Raw genomic sequence first — 17,610 nt, 5'->3', positions numbered from 1 at the left:
GAAGGAAGACACCCATTCAATCTGGCTTGGGGCTAATTAGATACAATCTAAATTAATCTCAATTTAACACAAATCTAACAGTACTAACGGAAATTATTAATCTAATTAAAATAGTATAATGGCCAAATTAGCTAGTTACTCTTGGAAAACATCTTACAAAAAGCTTTTCCAGCAACTGGTCCCAATTTTCAGATATATATTTTTTTAATTATTATTTTTTTATTTTACATACACTAAGCCACAGTGTAATAGTCTTGCAGCTATATTAAACAATTATAAGCTGGGCTGGGTGAGTACCAGGGTTTTAATAGTCTTGGAATTTTCATTAGTTATTTTTTATTTCGTTATGAGGTTTTTTTTGATAAATTAAGTTACTTTTAATTTAATGATAATAACAATAATTAGATTTTTTTCAAAAAAGGTTTCAGTTAAATTTGTATTAGTTTTATTATTAATTTTAGTTTCAAAAAAAATAATTGTGTGCAAGTTTTAAAAAAAAGCATCATGATAAGTATTGTGTAGTAAAAATTCAACAAAAATATTATATTAAAAACGATCCACAAATCAAATACAGATACTATAAAACAGTCCACAAATTTTGAAGTGCAATAAGTGCAGTGCATAATACTGCTTCTATAGTGAGTACCAATACCAGGTACTGTATTGGATTTCAAGTTCTCTTAAAGACTGTTATTGTAATCTAACACAACCGAGCAGTGTCTTTGCTGTCCCATTCTTCTCTCTCTCTGTCGCTCTTGTCTTTCCCCATGGCTTCATGTAATCCCTCCCACCTTCCTAACCTCCATCTTTCTTAACTGAATGCTGCTGATCAGTGTCTCCCCCTTTCCCCACTCACATAGCCTACTGACAGACTACAGTGCAGAAGCGTTTTTGAAGAGCTAAACATCCATGCACATAGCCAAGACCGGCGATATCAGCACACCAACACACAGCGTAGTCAGGTACATGATGGAGGCTACAGGCGTGTACGGCCTGACACATAGTGGGTAAAACTCGGTTAGGCATACGCGGGTGGCGGGAGGTTGGCTTGGTTGTGGTGCGGGAGGTTGGGAGGTTTAAGATGTGAGATGCTCCACGCTGATTTGTGATGTGGCTGAAGAGAGGAATGTCTCTTCTGATTCAGAGATATTCATTCAATGGCCTTTTTCCCCCCCCTTTAAATGACATTCAACTTTCAGTTGGCAATATTTTACACTGTCAGAAAATAAGTACAATCTCAAAGCATACATTTGACCTTTACGATAAATGCAAATTTTTGGCCCCCGAAAAGGTGCAAAACTTTCTGACAGTGTAGAAATTCAATTCAAATGATTCCAAGCAAAGGCACTCTTACTCTTACATGCCAAAGAAATATCTCCGACACAGAGGGATTGCAGCTCTTGTTGGCGCTGTCCGGACAAAAGCTGCAAGCTTCATGGCTGCAATGTTGGGCCGTTGCTGCTTCCTGTAGTCTAACGCTTGCTCCAGCCAGCAAACGTGAAGAAGTAGTGTTGTGACTCCACCACTAATAAAGTGAGTTGAGAGAATGTGTCTTAAGAATCAGGCAGATAACGCATTGTTTTCGCATGTACTCTTGAATAAAGTCAAAAATGATGGACCATTTAAGATAAACTGGTAAGTCTAGGTAAATTAGAGACACGAGTGAAAGGAGTATGAATGTGAGTCTTGGCAAGAATATAAATGGATAGACTGAATTTGAGCCATTATTCAATTGCAATTTGATGGCCCCGCCTTGAAGAATATGCAATTACATTCTTGATCTTACGTTATTATATCTATCCATTTATATTCTAAACATGCAAGTCTTCAAAGTGGCACATATTCATCATGTTGTCGGCCACAGGAGAAAGAAATGGAGAAACAGCGACTCCTTTACCAGCAATCCAGGCTTCACAATCGTGGAGCTGCAGAGATGGTGCTGCAGATGATCAGCGCCTGCAAAGGTGGAGCTTCTCTCCTAGCATGTACATAAATATTGCATCCCTCATAATGACTTGATTACACCATATTTGCTTTTGTAGGTGAAACGGGCCCAATGGTGACGACAACCCTCAAATTGGGGATCTCCATTCTTAATGGTGGAAATAGTGAAGTTCAGCGGGTAAGCGCTCATTTATATATGGGGTGTCAGGCGGTTACATTTTTTCCCCGTAATTAATCGCATGACTTTGATAGTTAACTCACGATTAATCGCAAGTTTTATATCTGTGCTAAATGTACAATAAAATGCACAATAACATATTTTTCATACTCTTAACATAAAAGTGGAAAAAATGTTAAACGAATAGAAATATGGCTGCATCTTTTAGTCATTAATATAGTAATTTCATAATAATTAATAAAATTGAGTTCAAATTAAAAAGATGTACTATTGTAAAAAATGTTGAGGTCATTTTTCTGGCATAATTGCATTTGTAAGACGTTGGTGACTTTAACATGAAGTAAGTTGTGAAATTCTGCACATTTTTAAAATTGTAAAATACAACCTGACCCCAGTCTCCACAAATATATGCATTCATATTACATTTATTACTGCTAAATTTTGACATGGACGTGTCTGCTGCTTTGCGACTAGAATTCCCCCAGTACAGGCTTTGCAAGTAAGGGGGCGGTCATTAATTGCACATTAAAAGAAATAGTGGTGTTAAAGGAACTTCAAATTAACTCAAAGTGAACACACTAATTTTGACACCCCTTATATTCAACCTTTGTTTCATTCATAAATATTTGTTGCTTATTGCTTGTTTCAGAAAATGCTGGAGTACCTGAGGGATAAAAAGGACGTTGGTTTCTTTTTGAGTGTCCAAGCCTTGATGCAAACATGCAGGTTTGGCTTCAATGACTGACTATAAAGTGGCTGTGCAGATTGTGGGATACATTGCTCATATTGTCAACAGTGTCCTGGATTTGAATGCTTTCGAGAGGCAGAACAAGGCAGAGGGCCTTGGCATGGTCTCAGAGGAGGGCACCAGTAAGTCTCTTTCTCCTTTTAAGCATTATTTATGTCAGCAAGTGCAGAAAATCTCCAATATGAATGTACTGTATAATTATATTATTATTATATAAAATGACAAGGCGCCAAGTTTTTTTTATTTTTTTTTTATGTACAATGGCAACGAAAGGTGTGGCCAGTGATAGTTTTCACTATGTTTGCTCATCATTAGATGCCACACTAAATATGAAAGTCATTATGTGCACACCTTTGAATGTGTAAACAAAAGCATGACTTGAATGTCTAATAAAATACTGTACAAACAGACAACCGCCCAAGCAAATAGAAATTAATTCATATAGTTTCCAAATAAGACTGAATTATGACTTGCATAACATTCTCGGTGGCATCAAAAAAAAGAAACGGCAACTCCATAATCATCTTACATTGATGCCGATTATCTCATCTCATCCCTTTTTCATAGTAAAGACATTGTATTCTTATCCTATTTGAGCAACAAAATATTTAAAAAATTGCAAAATAAACACACATAGACATCATTTTTACTTTTTTACTTTATTCTTATGTGCCCAAAAATACCAGTTCATCTTGCATTCATGTACTGTATTTAGACCAAAGAGCATAGAACAACATTCCAAATAAGAATTGTGACATATCTATATTAATTGAACGATTTGTTTCCTAACCTAAACGCAAAAATATCATTAATACTTGAATAAGTGTTAATGAATTCAATATTTTTGGATCTGTATGGTTGTTTATTCCTTCTCATCACCTGCAATTTCTTCTCATCAAATTGTGGGACTCCATTTCAAACTGTATTCGGGTGAAGTCTGCCATGCGATGTTGTTAATCTCCCCGTCCTCATCTCTCAGTCCTCTACTGTTGTCAACACACTGATCCTTTCTCCCTATCCCCACGATCACTGCCACCTCTCCCCCGTCCATCCTTTCATGGTCCTCAGAGTTGAACCGAGATCGGGGTAAATCATCGTCTGTCCATCTGCCTTCCCCGTTTCCTCTTTTTTTTCCTCTCTCTCTCTCTCTCTCTCTCCCTAACATTGCATCTCCACTAAGAGACGAGTGAATGGATGTCACTCATGTTGACAGCTTGCACCTTTCCTCACAATTTGTGTTCATTCTAACAGGAAATGAATGTAATCTGGTTGCGTTTGCTCATCTAATCTGCATTTGTTCTGTGGGTGACGCCTAACTACATCCTGGTACGAGCTCTTATGGCAATTTAGTAGTATTTTGTACAAAAAAAAGTAATACATTGTGAAAATATTTCATCCAGCTCTCGTCTATGTGGTGTGTGTGATTTGAAAACCTTTCATTGCTTCAGATGAGAAGGTCATGGCTGATGACGAGTTCACCTGTGACCTCTTCCGCTTCTTGCAGCTGCTCTGCGAGGGTCACAATAACGGTGAGTGTGGAGAAGATTTCTTCGTTGCCTTGCGGTTGTGAGTTGTCACTAAAATAACCTGCGTCCTGTTTGCAGACTTTCAGAACTATTTAAGGACGCAGATAGGAAGCACAACAACCATTAATATCATCATCTGCACGGTCGATTACCTGCTTAGGCTGCAGGTCTGTAAAATAATGTTCATCCTCATGTTTGACTTTTTTTTTTTTTTTCGAGAAATTCCACTATGTTATAAATATGCATTATTTTCTCTGTGAAGGAATCAATCAGTGACTTCTACTGGTATTACTCTGGCAAGGATATTATCGACGAGCCAGGAAAGAAGAATTTCTCCAAAGCAATGATAGTCGCCAAACAGATTTTTAATAGTCTAACTGAATATATTCAGGTAAAAATATTTTTTTTTTTTTAAAAAGCCACGTTAGAATAGTCTTTCTTTTTTTGCTAACTCTGTCTCCTCAGGGCCCATGCACGGGTAACCAGCAGTCTCTGGCCCACAGCAGGCTGTGGGACGCCATCGTGGGCTTCCTCCACGTCTTTGCTCACATGATGATGAAGCTGGCTCAGGTACGCTCCTGTCACTTATTACCGGCACATGACATCACACTACTACTTTGAGTATGTACGAATGACATCCAGTACAAGAGGCATCAAAAATGCTGCCTTTAAATGCTTTCAAAATGGTCTCATTTTTGTTAAATGCAGTAATTTTGATGCAGCTCTGGTATTACTGTATATCCCATTAGATTTGGCAGGTGTACATAGTGTTGTGTCCAAATCGTGTATTGTGTATATGTCAGTTCACTCCCAGAAATATTTTAAGCCCAACTTAAGATTTATGTAATTTTTTTTACATGAGAAATTCCCATTTACTTTTAATTTTTTTTTTAATAATTTTAACACAAACCAAATAAACCTTATATAATACATATTCATTAGTCTAATAAAGCCTTTTTATTTGAAATGCATAATCCTCAGGTTTATGTATTTAGTATGAATAAAGTTGAATTACTATAAATTAATAATAATAACAGTATGTATTTAAAATACATAAAGTATATTGTTTGAATTGCATAATAATTCGGTTACCTATACACGATAAATATACTGCTGCGTATGTGAAAAACACTTATGTCCATATTTGTTTTCATTTTTTACGTTTTTGTGATGAAACTGAATGCAGACGTTCCAGAAACATAAAAAATAATTATACTTTATTAATACTAAATAGTATAAATAAACTTGAGGATTATGCATTTCAAATACATAGGATTTATTAGACTAATGAGAATATGTATTATATATTATAAGACACATTTGTTAAGTGTTTGTTAAAATTATCAAACAAAAAAAAATAAATGGGAATTTGTCATGTGAAAAAATGATATAACTCTTAAGTCAGGCTTGAACTATTTCTGTGAGTGTATCATGTGCCGTGTGTTCTGTGTGCTGCTAGTAATTGTAGGGTAGAGCTGACTGAGTACTTTCCCGCGACTTAATAGAAAACATGCTTGCAAACCGATGCTCGGCAAATGCCTGTATGACTGAACTTACTAGAGATTCAAATCAATAGTCGGTACATGCACAAGCGTAAATAATAAAATCAATGATGGCTGGGTTCCATTTAACTGCTTAAGTGTCAGCATCTTGTTACGCATGCAGCTCGTTGTCACGCAACGCAGCCATTGTTGATGTTATTAAAAATACAGTATTTTTTATAATCTTAGTATCTTAGGATCAGTATCTTAGAAAAAAACAAACAAAAGAACAGTATTTTATGTTATTTTAATCTCGCATATTTACATTTTTAATAACTTAAAATGGTATTTTCCATTATGTTCCTATTGTATGTTAGTCTTTCTGAACCGTTAATTACATAATGAAGAATGACGATGTGAACATTTGCACTAAAATTAAAATAAAGAACAAATAAGTTAACAGTTTTCCCTCCCCACAGTGCAGTAAAACCTTTTTTTTTTTTTTAGTAGAGACAATAATTTGCTTGTCTGTATTAAATAAAGGTTGTTGTTTTTTCAAATTTTTCACATAGCTGTCATAATCCGACAAACTTTTTCTAAGACGACTCTGCACTCCTGTAATTAAAACAATTGCAATAATGTTAGGAATTAACCTGTAAGTTGTTACGATTGTTGTTCAGCAAGTTTTTTTTTGTTCATGTACAAGAATGTTTTAATTGTTTAAGGACTGGATCTTTTTATTGATTATTTAAACTGTCTTCCACATGTTCAATGCAGGGTAAAGTATGTATTCACTTTATTTACCTGTTGATGTGATAATGTGTTTGTTATTTATTCTGCGTTGGTTTCACGTCTCAGGTTGTTTTTACACACCTGCTTTTTAAAAATACTAAAATCTTCCTTTTGGAATTTTTTAATCATGGTAAAAGATTTGAATACACTTAAGCACAATTTATGTAAATGCGCGATCCCTTTTTCTTCCCATTGTAAATTTGACATCTGCTAAAACGACACCGACCTTTTGCACACAATGTTAAGAATTTGCCTAAAAGCAGGGATGTTGTCACACTGCAAATTGTCATGAGTTTGACGAACATTGTGCTACATTCCTGAAATGTTTTCAACAAAGAAAAAAATCAAGTAAGTCCCACTGATGCACTTTTCACCAATGTGTGTTTTCTGTACTTGCATTTAGGTTTGTTACGATTGAACAACATCATTGCTTGTTGTATTTTCTGTGATTCTACAGTTGTATATTTTAAAAGATTTGACTGGTTAGCTAAAAAAAACTCTTCAGGAACCCCCCTTAGATTTTCTTTAAAACCGTTCATACAATACGCAGTACGTATTAGAAAGTCGGAATACCACAATGTTTTGATTTTTTCAACTGAACAATCTATTGCAAAGAAGCAGGCGACTACGAAAACCTCCTGAGAAAGTGACTGACCTTTAACCACCACTGTTCCAGTCTCCATTTTAATATGCTTTAATATTCTGTTGTTGCAATACACGCTGCATTTTAATGAGGCATTCGCTCTGTGTGTTTTCAGTATTTAACACGTTTTGCAATCATCTCGCCATTTGACTCCACTAAATATTAACCTGCTGGAAAATGCTGTTTATTTGTGCTGTGATTTTGTGGCGTCTTCTTTGAACGTAACTCCACTTGAGTGCAGCAAATATTTGTCGACTTCGGCAATGGGGCACCTTTTATTGTCAGATAATTCTCTGTAATAACTGTTGAGGATTTATACTTTCTGCTTCCCCCTCCCCAATGGCTGCATCTTCCGGTTCCCTAATATGGCGCAAGGTGATGTCGTCATATTTATAATCCGTGGCCTGTCGTTTTATTGTTGCAGGATTCGAGCCAGATCGGTCTGCTGAAGGAGCTTCTGGACCTGCAGAAAGACATGGTGGTCATGTTGCTTTCGCTGTTAGAGGGTAAACAGTACAGTTGGTTTCAAGTCAGACTTGTCAGATCTTTCTTTCTAAAACGATGATGTGTCACTCAGGGAACGTGGTGAACGGCACCATTGCCCGTCAGATGGTGGACATGCTAGTGGAGTCATCCAGCAACGTGGAGATGATCTTAAAGTTCTTCGACATGTTCCTCAAACTGAAAGACATCGTGGCTTCCGATGCCTTCCGAGATTACATCACAGACCCTCGAGGACTTATCTCCAAGAAGGATTTCCAGAAGGCCATGGACAGCCAGAAGCAGTACTCCCCTTCGGAGATCCAGTTCCTTCTGTCCTGCTCGGAGGCGGACGAAAACGATATGATCAACTACGAGGAGTACGCCAGTCGCTTCCAAGAACCCGCCAAGGACATCGGCTTCAACATCGCCGTGCTGCTCACCAACCTGTCCGAGCATGTTCCCCACGACACCCGACTGCAGAACTTCCTGGAACAAGCCGACAGCGTGCTCAATTACTTCCGCCCCTTCCTGGGCCGTATCGAGATCATGGGCGCCAGTCGGAAGATCGAGCGCATCTACTTTGAGATCAGCGAGGTCAACCGCAAACAGTGGGAGATGCCTCAGGTCCGAGAGTCCAAGCGGCAGTTCATCTTCGACGTCGTCAACGAGGGCGGCGAGTCCGAGAAGATGGAGATGTTTGTCAACTTCTGCGAGGACACCATCTTCGAGATGAATATCGCCTCGCAGATTTCCGAGCAGGAAGAAGAGGAGAAGGGCGAGGAGGACGATGAGCTCGAAGAAGCTGCGGGGGAGGGAGGAGCAGGAGCAGCCGTCGGAGCGGGAGAAGAGGAAGCGAATGGCGAGGAGGCGCCGCCGGAGTCCAGCTCGGCCTTTGCTGACTTCATCAACAGCGTGTTGAGTTTCTTCAGCATTTTCACCTTCCGTAATCTCCGCAAGCAATATCGGCGAGTGAGGAAGATGACCTTGAAAGAGATCGTGGTTGCCCTGTCCACCTTCTTCTGGACCATCCTCATGAGCATCCTGCACTTCTTCTACAACGTGTGCAAAGGCTTCTTTATGATCATCTGGAGCGCCCTGTTTGGAGGCGGCTTAGTGGAGGGAGCTAAAAATATCACCGTGACAGAGATTTTGGCCAGCATGCCGGATCCAACACAGGATGACGTGCACGGCGATGGACCAGGGGAACCGGGGATCGGCGAGGAGCAAGACACGGGCGGGGTTACGGACACTGGGGAGGCCGGGAGCGGGGAAGAGGAGGAGGAGGATACACAGGAGAAGGAAGGGGGAAGGGTACCTGGTATGGATGCGCCTGGTGGTCTTGGCGACATGGGGGTCGAGGCCCCGGTCGAACCGCCAACCCCTGAAGGGACGCCTATAACAAAGAGGAAAATGGTAGGCGTGAATGTAGGGTAAAGCACTGTAAGGTTTGTGACTACTTTGTGTGATTTTCTTTGATCACAGCAACCAGAAGAGGCCGATGCCAGCCAGAAGCCGACAGAAACAGCACCTGTTGAGGAAAAGCCCCCAGAACCAGAAAAGGCCGAGTATAGAACTTCATTTCATTGTCTCTTTATCTATTTGTCATAGCAAATCTTAAAACTTAAAAAAAAAAAAATGTGTGTGTCCCCACTAGTCTAAACACAGTATTATGATGAATACTTTATTATTTATATTAAGCATATTAAGCAGCATAATCCACCTGTTTGTATCCATCTCAGGGGGCAGCCATTTTGCCACTTGTCTACTAAATATGACATCACAGTTGCCCAAGGCTCAGTTAATGACCAATCACAGCTGAGCTCTTTTCGGAGTTTGGTCATGTGACATTCGCATGCTGAGCCGTGATTGGTCTTTCCCTGAGTAACTGTGATGTCATCTTCAGTCGACAGCAAGTGGCAAAATGGCCGTCCCCGAGATTGATAATGGAGATTGAGGTGGATTTTTCTGCTGCATTTATATTCCACACAGGTCATATAAATCAAAATACCGTGTTTAGAACTATTAGGCCTGCATAGAATGTATTATTGTAAAAAAAAAAGTGTTTTAATTCTAATCCTAATTAGGCCCAGGCCAGCACCAAATTGGACACCATCTTAGATCTGATACATATTGCTCATTAATATTCATGCATTGTACACTAGTAAAATGAGGAAAACGGTCTACTGCACTATACTATACTAACGACAATAAAAAAATAAATTAAAAAAATGCATGTGGAAGTAACACAACAAACGTAATGTGTTTTCAGTGTTGAAAATAGAGAAAAAGCAGAGAAAGAATCTGAGAGTCATGCAAAAGTCGATGATGATGAACCAAAGAAATCTGCAGTGAAAAAAGAAAAGAAGCCCAAGAAGGGAGGAGGATTCCAAATCTGGACCGAACTGGAAACACAGAGAATTAAATGCATGGTGAATTTTAAATGTTTTAATTTTGTCACATCATTGCCATTTTACACGTCGTCATTATTTCATTATAATGATTATAATAGATATATTGTTCTGTATATATTTTTTTTTTAGAAAAAGGACGAATGGCTAATCAATATTTTCTGTCTCCTTTATAGAACTATCTTTCCAGAAACTTCTACAACCTGCGATTTCTGGCTCTGTTCCTCGCTTTTGCATTGAACTTCATTCTGCTCTTCTACAAGGTGAGATTCAAATCTTAACGTTATGTATTTTCATCATGTAATAACAAACATCCTTCTTTTGGAACTTATGTGGTATGTAAATAATTCACTTTTTGTCTTTTTGGTGAAGGTGTCTGACAGCCCGCCCGAGGGCGAAGACATGGAAGGATCCGGACTGGCGGAGGGAAGCGGGTTCTTCGAAGGCTCCGGTCTCTTTGAGGGTTCGGGAGACGAGGGCGATGGTTCGGGAATGAGCGACGGGGATGAGGATGAAGAAGATGTGCCGCTGTATTTCTATTTAGAGGAGAGCACCGGCTACATGCAGCCAACGCTGTCCTTCCTCGCCATTCTGCACACCGTCATCTCCTTCATCTGCATCATCGGATACAACTGCCTCAAAGTCGGCACCACGTCCTTTTTGGTTTTCAATACGATGCCTTGGAAATGTCCCATAACCGACTATTTGCCTTTCAAAATCAGATTCCACTGGTGATTTTCAAACGGGAGAAAGAACTCGCAAGAAAACTGGAGTTTGACGGCCTCTATATCACAGAGCAGCCGGAGGATGAAGACATCAAGGGCCAGTGGGATCGACTGGTGCTGAATACGCCGTATGTTGAAATCGCTTCAAACACATTCATATCTAAAATGAATTCCATCAATCATCTTTACTGTTCCTCTTACAGCTCTTTCCCAAATAACTACTGGGATAAGTTTGTCAAGCGGAAGGTGAGTTTCTTTGCTTTGCCGTTTGCCGTTCCGAACCCGTTGCTAGAGTCCGGTATCCTTTTTTTTCCAGGTTTTGGATAAATACGGAGACATTTATGGACGGGAACGAATCGCTGAACTTCTGGGTGTCGACTTGGCGTCCTTGGATGTGAGTCAGCAGCACGAAAAGAAACAAGAGGAATCGGACAACTCGACATTTACATGGTAGGCAAATAAGATAAATAAAGGGCTTCCGAATAATAATGAGCGATGGTCTAAATGTGCGTTTGCTTTCCAGGGCTACCGCCATCGACATCAAGTACCAGATCTGGAAGTTTGGTGTTGTGTTCACAGACGGCGTAAGCACCAGAAATGCCCCGGTTTGATTTCATCGCTGTAACCCAAAAGCTTATTGTCTGTTTTGATTGTCTTGCAGACCTTCCTTTACTTGTGTTGGTACACGATTATGTCCCTGCTTGGTCACTACAACAACTTCTTCTTTGCTTGCCATCTGCTGGACATCGCCATGGGCGTCAAGACGCTGCGCACCATTCTTTCCTCAGTGACACATAACGGAAAACAGGCAAAAAAAAAAAAACATACATAACTGCATTTATTTATTTCAACTAGGGGTGTCAGGCGATGACTTCAATAGTTAACTGACAATGAATTGCAAATTTTATATCTGTTCTAAATGTACAATAAAATATAAGTTTTCATACTCTCCTTAACATAAAAGTATGTGGGGGGGATGTTAAACTAATAGAAATATGGCTGCATATTTCAGTCATTGATACAGTAATTTCATAATAATTCATGAAATTGAGCACTACTGTAAAAAAACAAGTGTGATGTTGATTTGTGTTGAGGGCATTTTTTCTGCCACTAGATGGCATCGTTGCATTTGTAAGACGTTGGTGACAGCTCAGTGCATTTTTCTTTTCGTATTAAGAGCTACCGAATCTTTAACATGAAGTAGCTTGTGAAATTCTGCACATTTTTAAAATTGTAAAATCAACTTGGCATTTATTACTGCAAAATTTTGACGCTGCGCTGCGACTGACATTCCCCCAGTGCAGGCCTCCCAAGTAATCGTACATTTAAAAAAAAAAAAAATGGTGGCGTTAAGGGAACTTTAAATGAACTCAAATTGAACAGACTAATTTTGACACCCCTAATTAATTTTGCAGCTAATGATGACAGTGGGCCTGCTGGCAGTCGTGGTGTACCTGTACACGGTGGTGGCCTTCAACTTCTTCCGCAAGTTTTACAACAAGAGCGAAGACGAGGACGAACCCGATATGAAATGTGACGACATGATGACCGTGAGTCGTCGAGCTGCGACAAACCTCCGCATCCAGTACTCGCTTCTGATCCCGAAGCATGTGTAATTGTTAACATTAATTTTTTTTTTTTCAACAGTGCTACCTGTTCCACATGTACGTTGGCGTGCGTGCCGGCGGAGGCATCGGAGATGAGATCGAGGATCCCGCCGGAGACGAGTACGAGTTATACCGCGTGGTCTTTGACATAACTTTCTTCTTCTTCGTCATCGTCATCCTGCTGGCCATCATCCAGGGTAAAAGAAAGCACTGCTTAACTTACCAGGGAACACATTATGAATCAAAATTGAGTATTTTTTTTTTACATGTTATGACAAATATTTATGTGCGCATTATGCTGCAGGTTTGATTATTGATGCTTTTGGAGAGCTCAGAGATCAGCAAGAGCAGGTCAAAGAAGACATGGAAGTATGTTCATCAACGATTCTGATTTGGCAGTTTAGCGCCAATATCAGTACAATGTGGCTTAACTTTTTTTATTTTATTATTATTTTTTTTTTGCAGACTAAATGCTTCATATGCGGCATTGGGAGTGATTACTTTGATACAACACCACATGGATTTGAGACTCACACACTGGATGAGCACAACCTGGCCAATTACATGTGAGTGTGTGAGATCATGTTTACACGAAAAGGTGAAGAATCATTTTAATGGGTTATGGATCCTTTTCAGGTTCTTCCTAATGTATCTTATCAACAAAGATGATACCGAGCACACCGGTCAGGTGAGCACTATTCCATTTTCCTAATTGACATTTTTTGGTGACAGGGATCAATTTTCTTTTAATAATTCTAACCCTTGACTCCACTTTGTTTGATATGTTAGGAGTCGTATGTGTGGAAAATGTACCAAGAGCGTAGCTGGGACTTCTTCCCTGCTGGAGACTGTTTCCGAAAGCAATATGAAGATCAGCTGTCTTAGTCTTGAAGTACTTTGCAACACTGTAAGACACAACATTTTACTGTTTGTTCATCTAAATTATCCATCGCAGAAGGATGTGTGTACTATCACGATTTACTGAAATGATTATTTATTCCAAATAAGTCCTGTTCAGATATTATTTATTGGTTTGAATATGTGTGTTTTCTGAGTAGATACAGAATATTTCTCATCAATGAACTGTTATGATCATCTTTGCTTTTTGTGCGCTAGTACAGTAATCACTAAGAGAATAATAAAACTTTTTCATGTAATTGTTTTCATCGTGATTGCGCTGTCCATGCGTCAGCGGGTTATTCGCTGCCGGGCGGCTTTGGAGGGAAAAAAAACGGGCCGAAGAGGAGGGTTTAGAGGTTTTAGCCTCTTTAGCCCAAAACAGAACTGTAATTACATAATCACAATTCCACGCGCTCACCGGCTACTTCGTTAGCTACAACTGCAATACAAGAATGCTCAGCTTGAGGTGTATGATGCTGGACTTGAGAGGTGCACGATAGTTCATCGAGAAAGTATCTGATGGGCTTGAGGTCAGGGCTCTGGTTCTCACACATACTAATCCACGCAAACTTTTAAAGACCTTGCTGTTCGCACTGGACCACACTTGATAAGAGTGCCTTTTCACTTGGTCCATCAATTATCCGGATACGTCTCTTGCATTGGCTCTTATTAGATTTCTTGAGGTGATATAATGAAATGACAGGCAAGGCAAATGTCCCTGCGCAATATGACCGTCTGTGCGTGCCGCTATGCGAACTGATGCGAAAGCGCCGCAGCGTCCCATCTGAATGAGGATTAAGGCATTAAAACTCACATTGAGCCTCGTGTGCTTCCCGCCCATCCTGTTTGCTTGCCGCATTTGAGGCAGTCGGTCGCGCTCGGCTGCTTGTCAACATGAACGTCTCCGGGATCCATCAAGGAACACTCAGGATGTACGGTGAGTCCAATTATTGATTTGTCCATTTTTGGGACATTCTGACAATTTTTTGGTGATTACTTTGCATCATTTTATATTTAATCTTTTTTTTTTTTTTTCTCTCATCAACAACAAGAGTAGATGTTGCTTCATTTTCACACATGGATATCATTTGCATTTAGATGTCACAATTGTGTTCTAAATAGATGAATGCGTAAAATGTGCATTTTAATCAGTTTGTTCTGCAATAATTCTGTTATTTCATTAAGCTTTCGCCAATACGTTTTTGCTTGTCTGGGTGGTGCGTATCCAGATGTGAGGGTGTGATTTTGATAGAGGCACGCGCTTATTTTTATGGTCTGATTGGTGCAGTGAGTTGATCTGCCAAACATCTGACTGCCTCTAATCTGATGACAGTGTGTTCGTGCTGTAATCCAGCAGCTCTTCCTGCTCCCGTCATATATGTCAGCGTTTCCCAACATTTATATATACATATATATATACCAACGAATAATGTCACAAAAGGTTTATAACTGGAAAAAATTCTCATCTAAAAAAATGCTGACTCAGTGGGAAATTAAACAGCTGTTAATCTGTTGCATGATTTAAAAAAAAAACAAAAAAAAAAACTTTATTATTTCTCTGGCATAGTAAGATAAACAACGATATATTCATTGTAGTAAATAACTTTCTGACCAATTAAAGTGTAATTGAATCATGATCTTTGATGGCACACTAATGTGCCAAAGCAACGTGCGAATGACCGATCCATACATCACATCTTCAAATGTGTGCTTCTGAAACGGAGAAACTGACGTCTAAATCATACGAAATATCTCCTGCTTAGGTGGATTTCTTTTCAAACAGTGGAAGAAGCGCTTCCTGCTCCTGACAGCCGAAGGAGGCCTGCTCGTGTGTCACCGTGCTTCGGCTCCGCCCGATCAGCTGGTTCTCTTGCAGAGCAGCTGCGAGGCCATCGTGGAGGGCAAGGAGATCCTCGACCTGCCGAGGCTGCCCGCCGGAGGGAGCCGAGATTGCTGCTTCGCTCTCATCTTGACCCAAAATAAATACCTGCTCCTTCTGGCCGACACCGCTGCTGACTGCAGGTCTGACGGCAAACCCTGGCACAGCTCCCCTAACGCTGCCGTTAACTGTATTTGTGTGAATGCTAGGACACACACACATATTGGAACGATTGCGTAATCAGTCACAATAATAATAATGATGATAAAATCTCTTTTTAATCATGTGAAGACCCAGCCCAAACATTAACAAAACAAAACGACAGGAAATCACGAACTAGGCTTTTACCACTCACCACCACTAGAGGGCATATTTTTTATTGTACAGTACATACTCCCAATGTTGACATTACCATGACTTGTTTGAGATGATAGATGACAATAACAGTCACTTTTTTTTTCTTTCTTTTTTGCAGTCAATGGCTGAATGTACTGAAAAAGGTGAAACAGGTAAGTCAAAGCTTCACAATAACAGACCATTACCATAAATGGCGACGCAGTAAAGATATTCAATAATCAAGTCAGTTTCATTCATATCGTTTGCAACAGAAGTTATCGCAAGCCACTTTACACATTGAGAAGGTTAAGAATAACACATTCATATCAGCAGTAATAGCAGTACGGATTTTTACTAATATAATTGTACATATCTAGATTGCTCGCGTTTACATGCCTGTAGCATGTCCATAATTTCAAACCTTGTATTTCTTTTCCCTCAGAGCGTCTCGTCACCTCTTGGTCTTTGCAAGCGACATCAGGTGCCGCCGCTCAGCATCACTCTAAAAGACTTTATGCCAGACCAGATCCAGGAAAAGGATCCACCGATTCTGCCAGTCGGCAATGGAGAGGCTCCTTCACCGGGGCCTCTGACTGGCTCCCCAAAAGATAAAGGTCAGTTTGACTTGGAATGAAGTAGAATCTTTATTTTATTTTATTTTTTTGTATTTGATTGACAGTTGACAGTATAAAATATAAACGTCATGCCGCTTGTGTCAAACAGGCAGGAGCTCTCCACATACCAAATATTACAAATCAGGCTGCCTGCGTCACGGCACCATCAACAACGCCCAGGCAGTGAGGGCCGTGTACCTGCTGATGGGCGGGGCGGCCGCCTCCTCCGCTATGGGCTACTTGGGCGCGTGCTCGCCCTCCAGCCTGGACGCCAAAGCAGCCGACCTGCCCCTCAACGCAGACTTTTCAGATATCGGGGGACCGGCGGGGGGGGCGTACCACACAGACAGCCCCGCCATCACCTCCCCTCACTTCAACAGCTTTGACTTTGAAATGGCAGACGCCGACTTTAATGCTTTTGATTGTGGCGGTTTTACTTTTTGATAAGATGCTGCCACGATTTGCCATGTTCCTGTCACCATGACAACCAGTACAACTAATGGGCTTGTGCATCGCCTTGTGTTTTGTAATAACATTATCAGCACTGTGAGTGATGGTGAACAGTATTAGTATTAGTTGGAACTTTCATTTTCTTCCAACTCTTGTAAAGAGTAGAGCCCATGCCCGTGCATGTTATCACTGAATTGCCCTGAAAACCTTATCGTCATCTAATGTTTGTCCAAATGTGTACTCGCGTCATTTGTACATTACAGGTAAGTTCAAAGAAATTGTGTTTTATGTGTCTGTACAAATTTGTAATTGAATAAAACTGATTAAAAGAAATGGGCTGCTTGTCTCTTTTGGAAGCAAAAGGCCAAGAGCTGTGTATCCTTAGCATGTCTTTTACAAAAACTTTTAGTTTGGCTGTCAGATAATTTTTATTTGAACAGTATCTTTATTATTGTTGTTGACAATTAGACATTATATCCAAACTAAGCATTATTACGATGGTAAAGAGAGATTTGATTCAACAATTTTTTGCCGCTTATAAGACTGAGCAGGTGTATATGTGCCTAATGTTTTGGCCGTGAACTCTGACGTCACATCCCAAATATAGTCTTGACCTTTGATGACGAAGTGCTGCACAGAGGGTCCCACAAACTTCACCAACATACTTCCCAACTGTAATTTTATTTTTTATTTTTTTATTCATGGCTGTTTTGTGTGTACAATAAATAGACTAGTGCTTGACTGTACGTTGCTCCTCAGGTACACGAAAAAGTGGAGCATATTTTGACATGCCGTAGGCAACCAGCAGGTTTTGGCCCAATGTCGACATTTATGTCCCAACATGCTGGGGAAACTATTACTGGATGTAAAAAAAAGGTTTACCAAAAAATGTCTAC

General features: G+C 39.9%; 2 protein-coding genes across 3 annotated transcripts in view; both read left to right on the top strand.

The window, feature by feature from the left end:
* LOC147161091 (ryanodine receptor 1-like) overlaps nt 1-13,692 on the top strand; it is a 41,762-nt gene extending 28,070 nt beyond the window's left edge. For both annotated transcript variants that reach the window (XM_086098714.1, XM_086098713.1), the window contains 25 exons: nt 1,865-1,964; nt 2,043-2,122; nt 2,772-2,848; nt 2,919-2,992; nt 4,319-4,399; nt 4,475-4,563; nt 4,659-4,787; nt 4,862-4,966; nt 7,737-7,818; nt 7,890-9,208; nt 9,278-9,360; nt 10,065-10,224; nt 10,380-10,466; nt 10,576-10,845; nt 10,926-11,056; nt 11,132-11,174; nt 11,245-11,378; nt 11,452-11,512; nt 11,590-11,736; nt 12,344-12,478; nt 12,576-12,732; nt 12,840-12,904; nt 13,001-13,101; nt 13,172-13,223; nt 13,325-13,692. In XM_086098714.1, coding sequence (XP_085954840.1) covers nt 1,865-1,964; nt 2,043-2,122; nt 2,772-2,848; nt 2,919-2,992; nt 4,319-4,399; nt 4,475-4,563; nt 4,659-4,787; nt 4,862-4,966; nt 7,737-7,818; nt 7,890-9,208; nt 9,278-9,360; nt 10,065-10,224; nt 10,380-10,466; nt 10,576-10,845; nt 10,926-11,056; nt 11,132-11,174; nt 11,245-11,378; nt 11,452-11,512; nt 11,590-11,736; nt 12,344-12,478; nt 12,576-12,732; nt 12,840-12,904; nt 13,001-13,101; nt 13,172-13,223; nt 13,325-13,420 — 3,858 coding nt within the window. In that variant the 3' untranslated portion in view covers nt 13,421-13,692. The remainder of the gene's footprint in view (nt 1-1,864; nt 1,965-2,042; nt 2,123-2,771; nt 2,849-2,918; nt 2,993-4,318; nt 4,400-4,474; nt 4,564-4,658; nt 4,788-4,861; nt 4,967-7,736; nt 7,819-7,889; nt 9,209-9,277; nt 9,361-10,064; nt 10,225-10,379; nt 10,467-10,575; nt 10,846-10,925; nt 11,057-11,131; nt 11,175-11,244; nt 11,379-11,451; nt 11,513-11,589; nt 11,737-12,343; nt 12,479-12,575; nt 12,733-12,839; nt 12,905-13,000; nt 13,102-13,171; nt 13,224-13,324) is intronic.
* Nucleotides 13,693-14,325: 633 nt separating this feature from the next.
* Nucleotides 14,326-17,027, top strand: LOC147161090 (uncharacterized). Its single transcript, XM_086098719.1, has 5 exons — nt 14,326-14,372; nt 15,199-15,457; nt 15,790-15,823; nt 16,093-16,264; nt 16,374-17,027. The coding sequence occupies exons 1-5, from the start codon at nt 14,330-14,332 to the stop codon at nt 16,706-16,708; spliced, it is 843 nt and encodes a 280-aa protein (XP_085954845.1). The 5' UTR covers nt 14,326-14,329; the 3' UTR covers nt 16,709-17,027.
* Nucleotides 17,028-17,610: the final 583 nt, after the last annotated feature.

The sequence above is a fragment of the Leptonotus elevatus genome, chromosome 16 (assembly GCF_054856555.1).
Source record: "Leptonotus elevatus isolate MCC_2025b chromosome 16, RoL_Lele_1.0, whole genome shotgun sequence".
Taxonomy (NCBI): Eukaryota; Metazoa; Chordata; class Actinopteri; order Syngnathiformes; family Syngnathidae; genus Leptonotus; species Leptonotus elevatus.
Note: the sequence above shows the minus strand (reverse complement) of the source record. Positions and strands in the feature narration are given on the sequence as shown.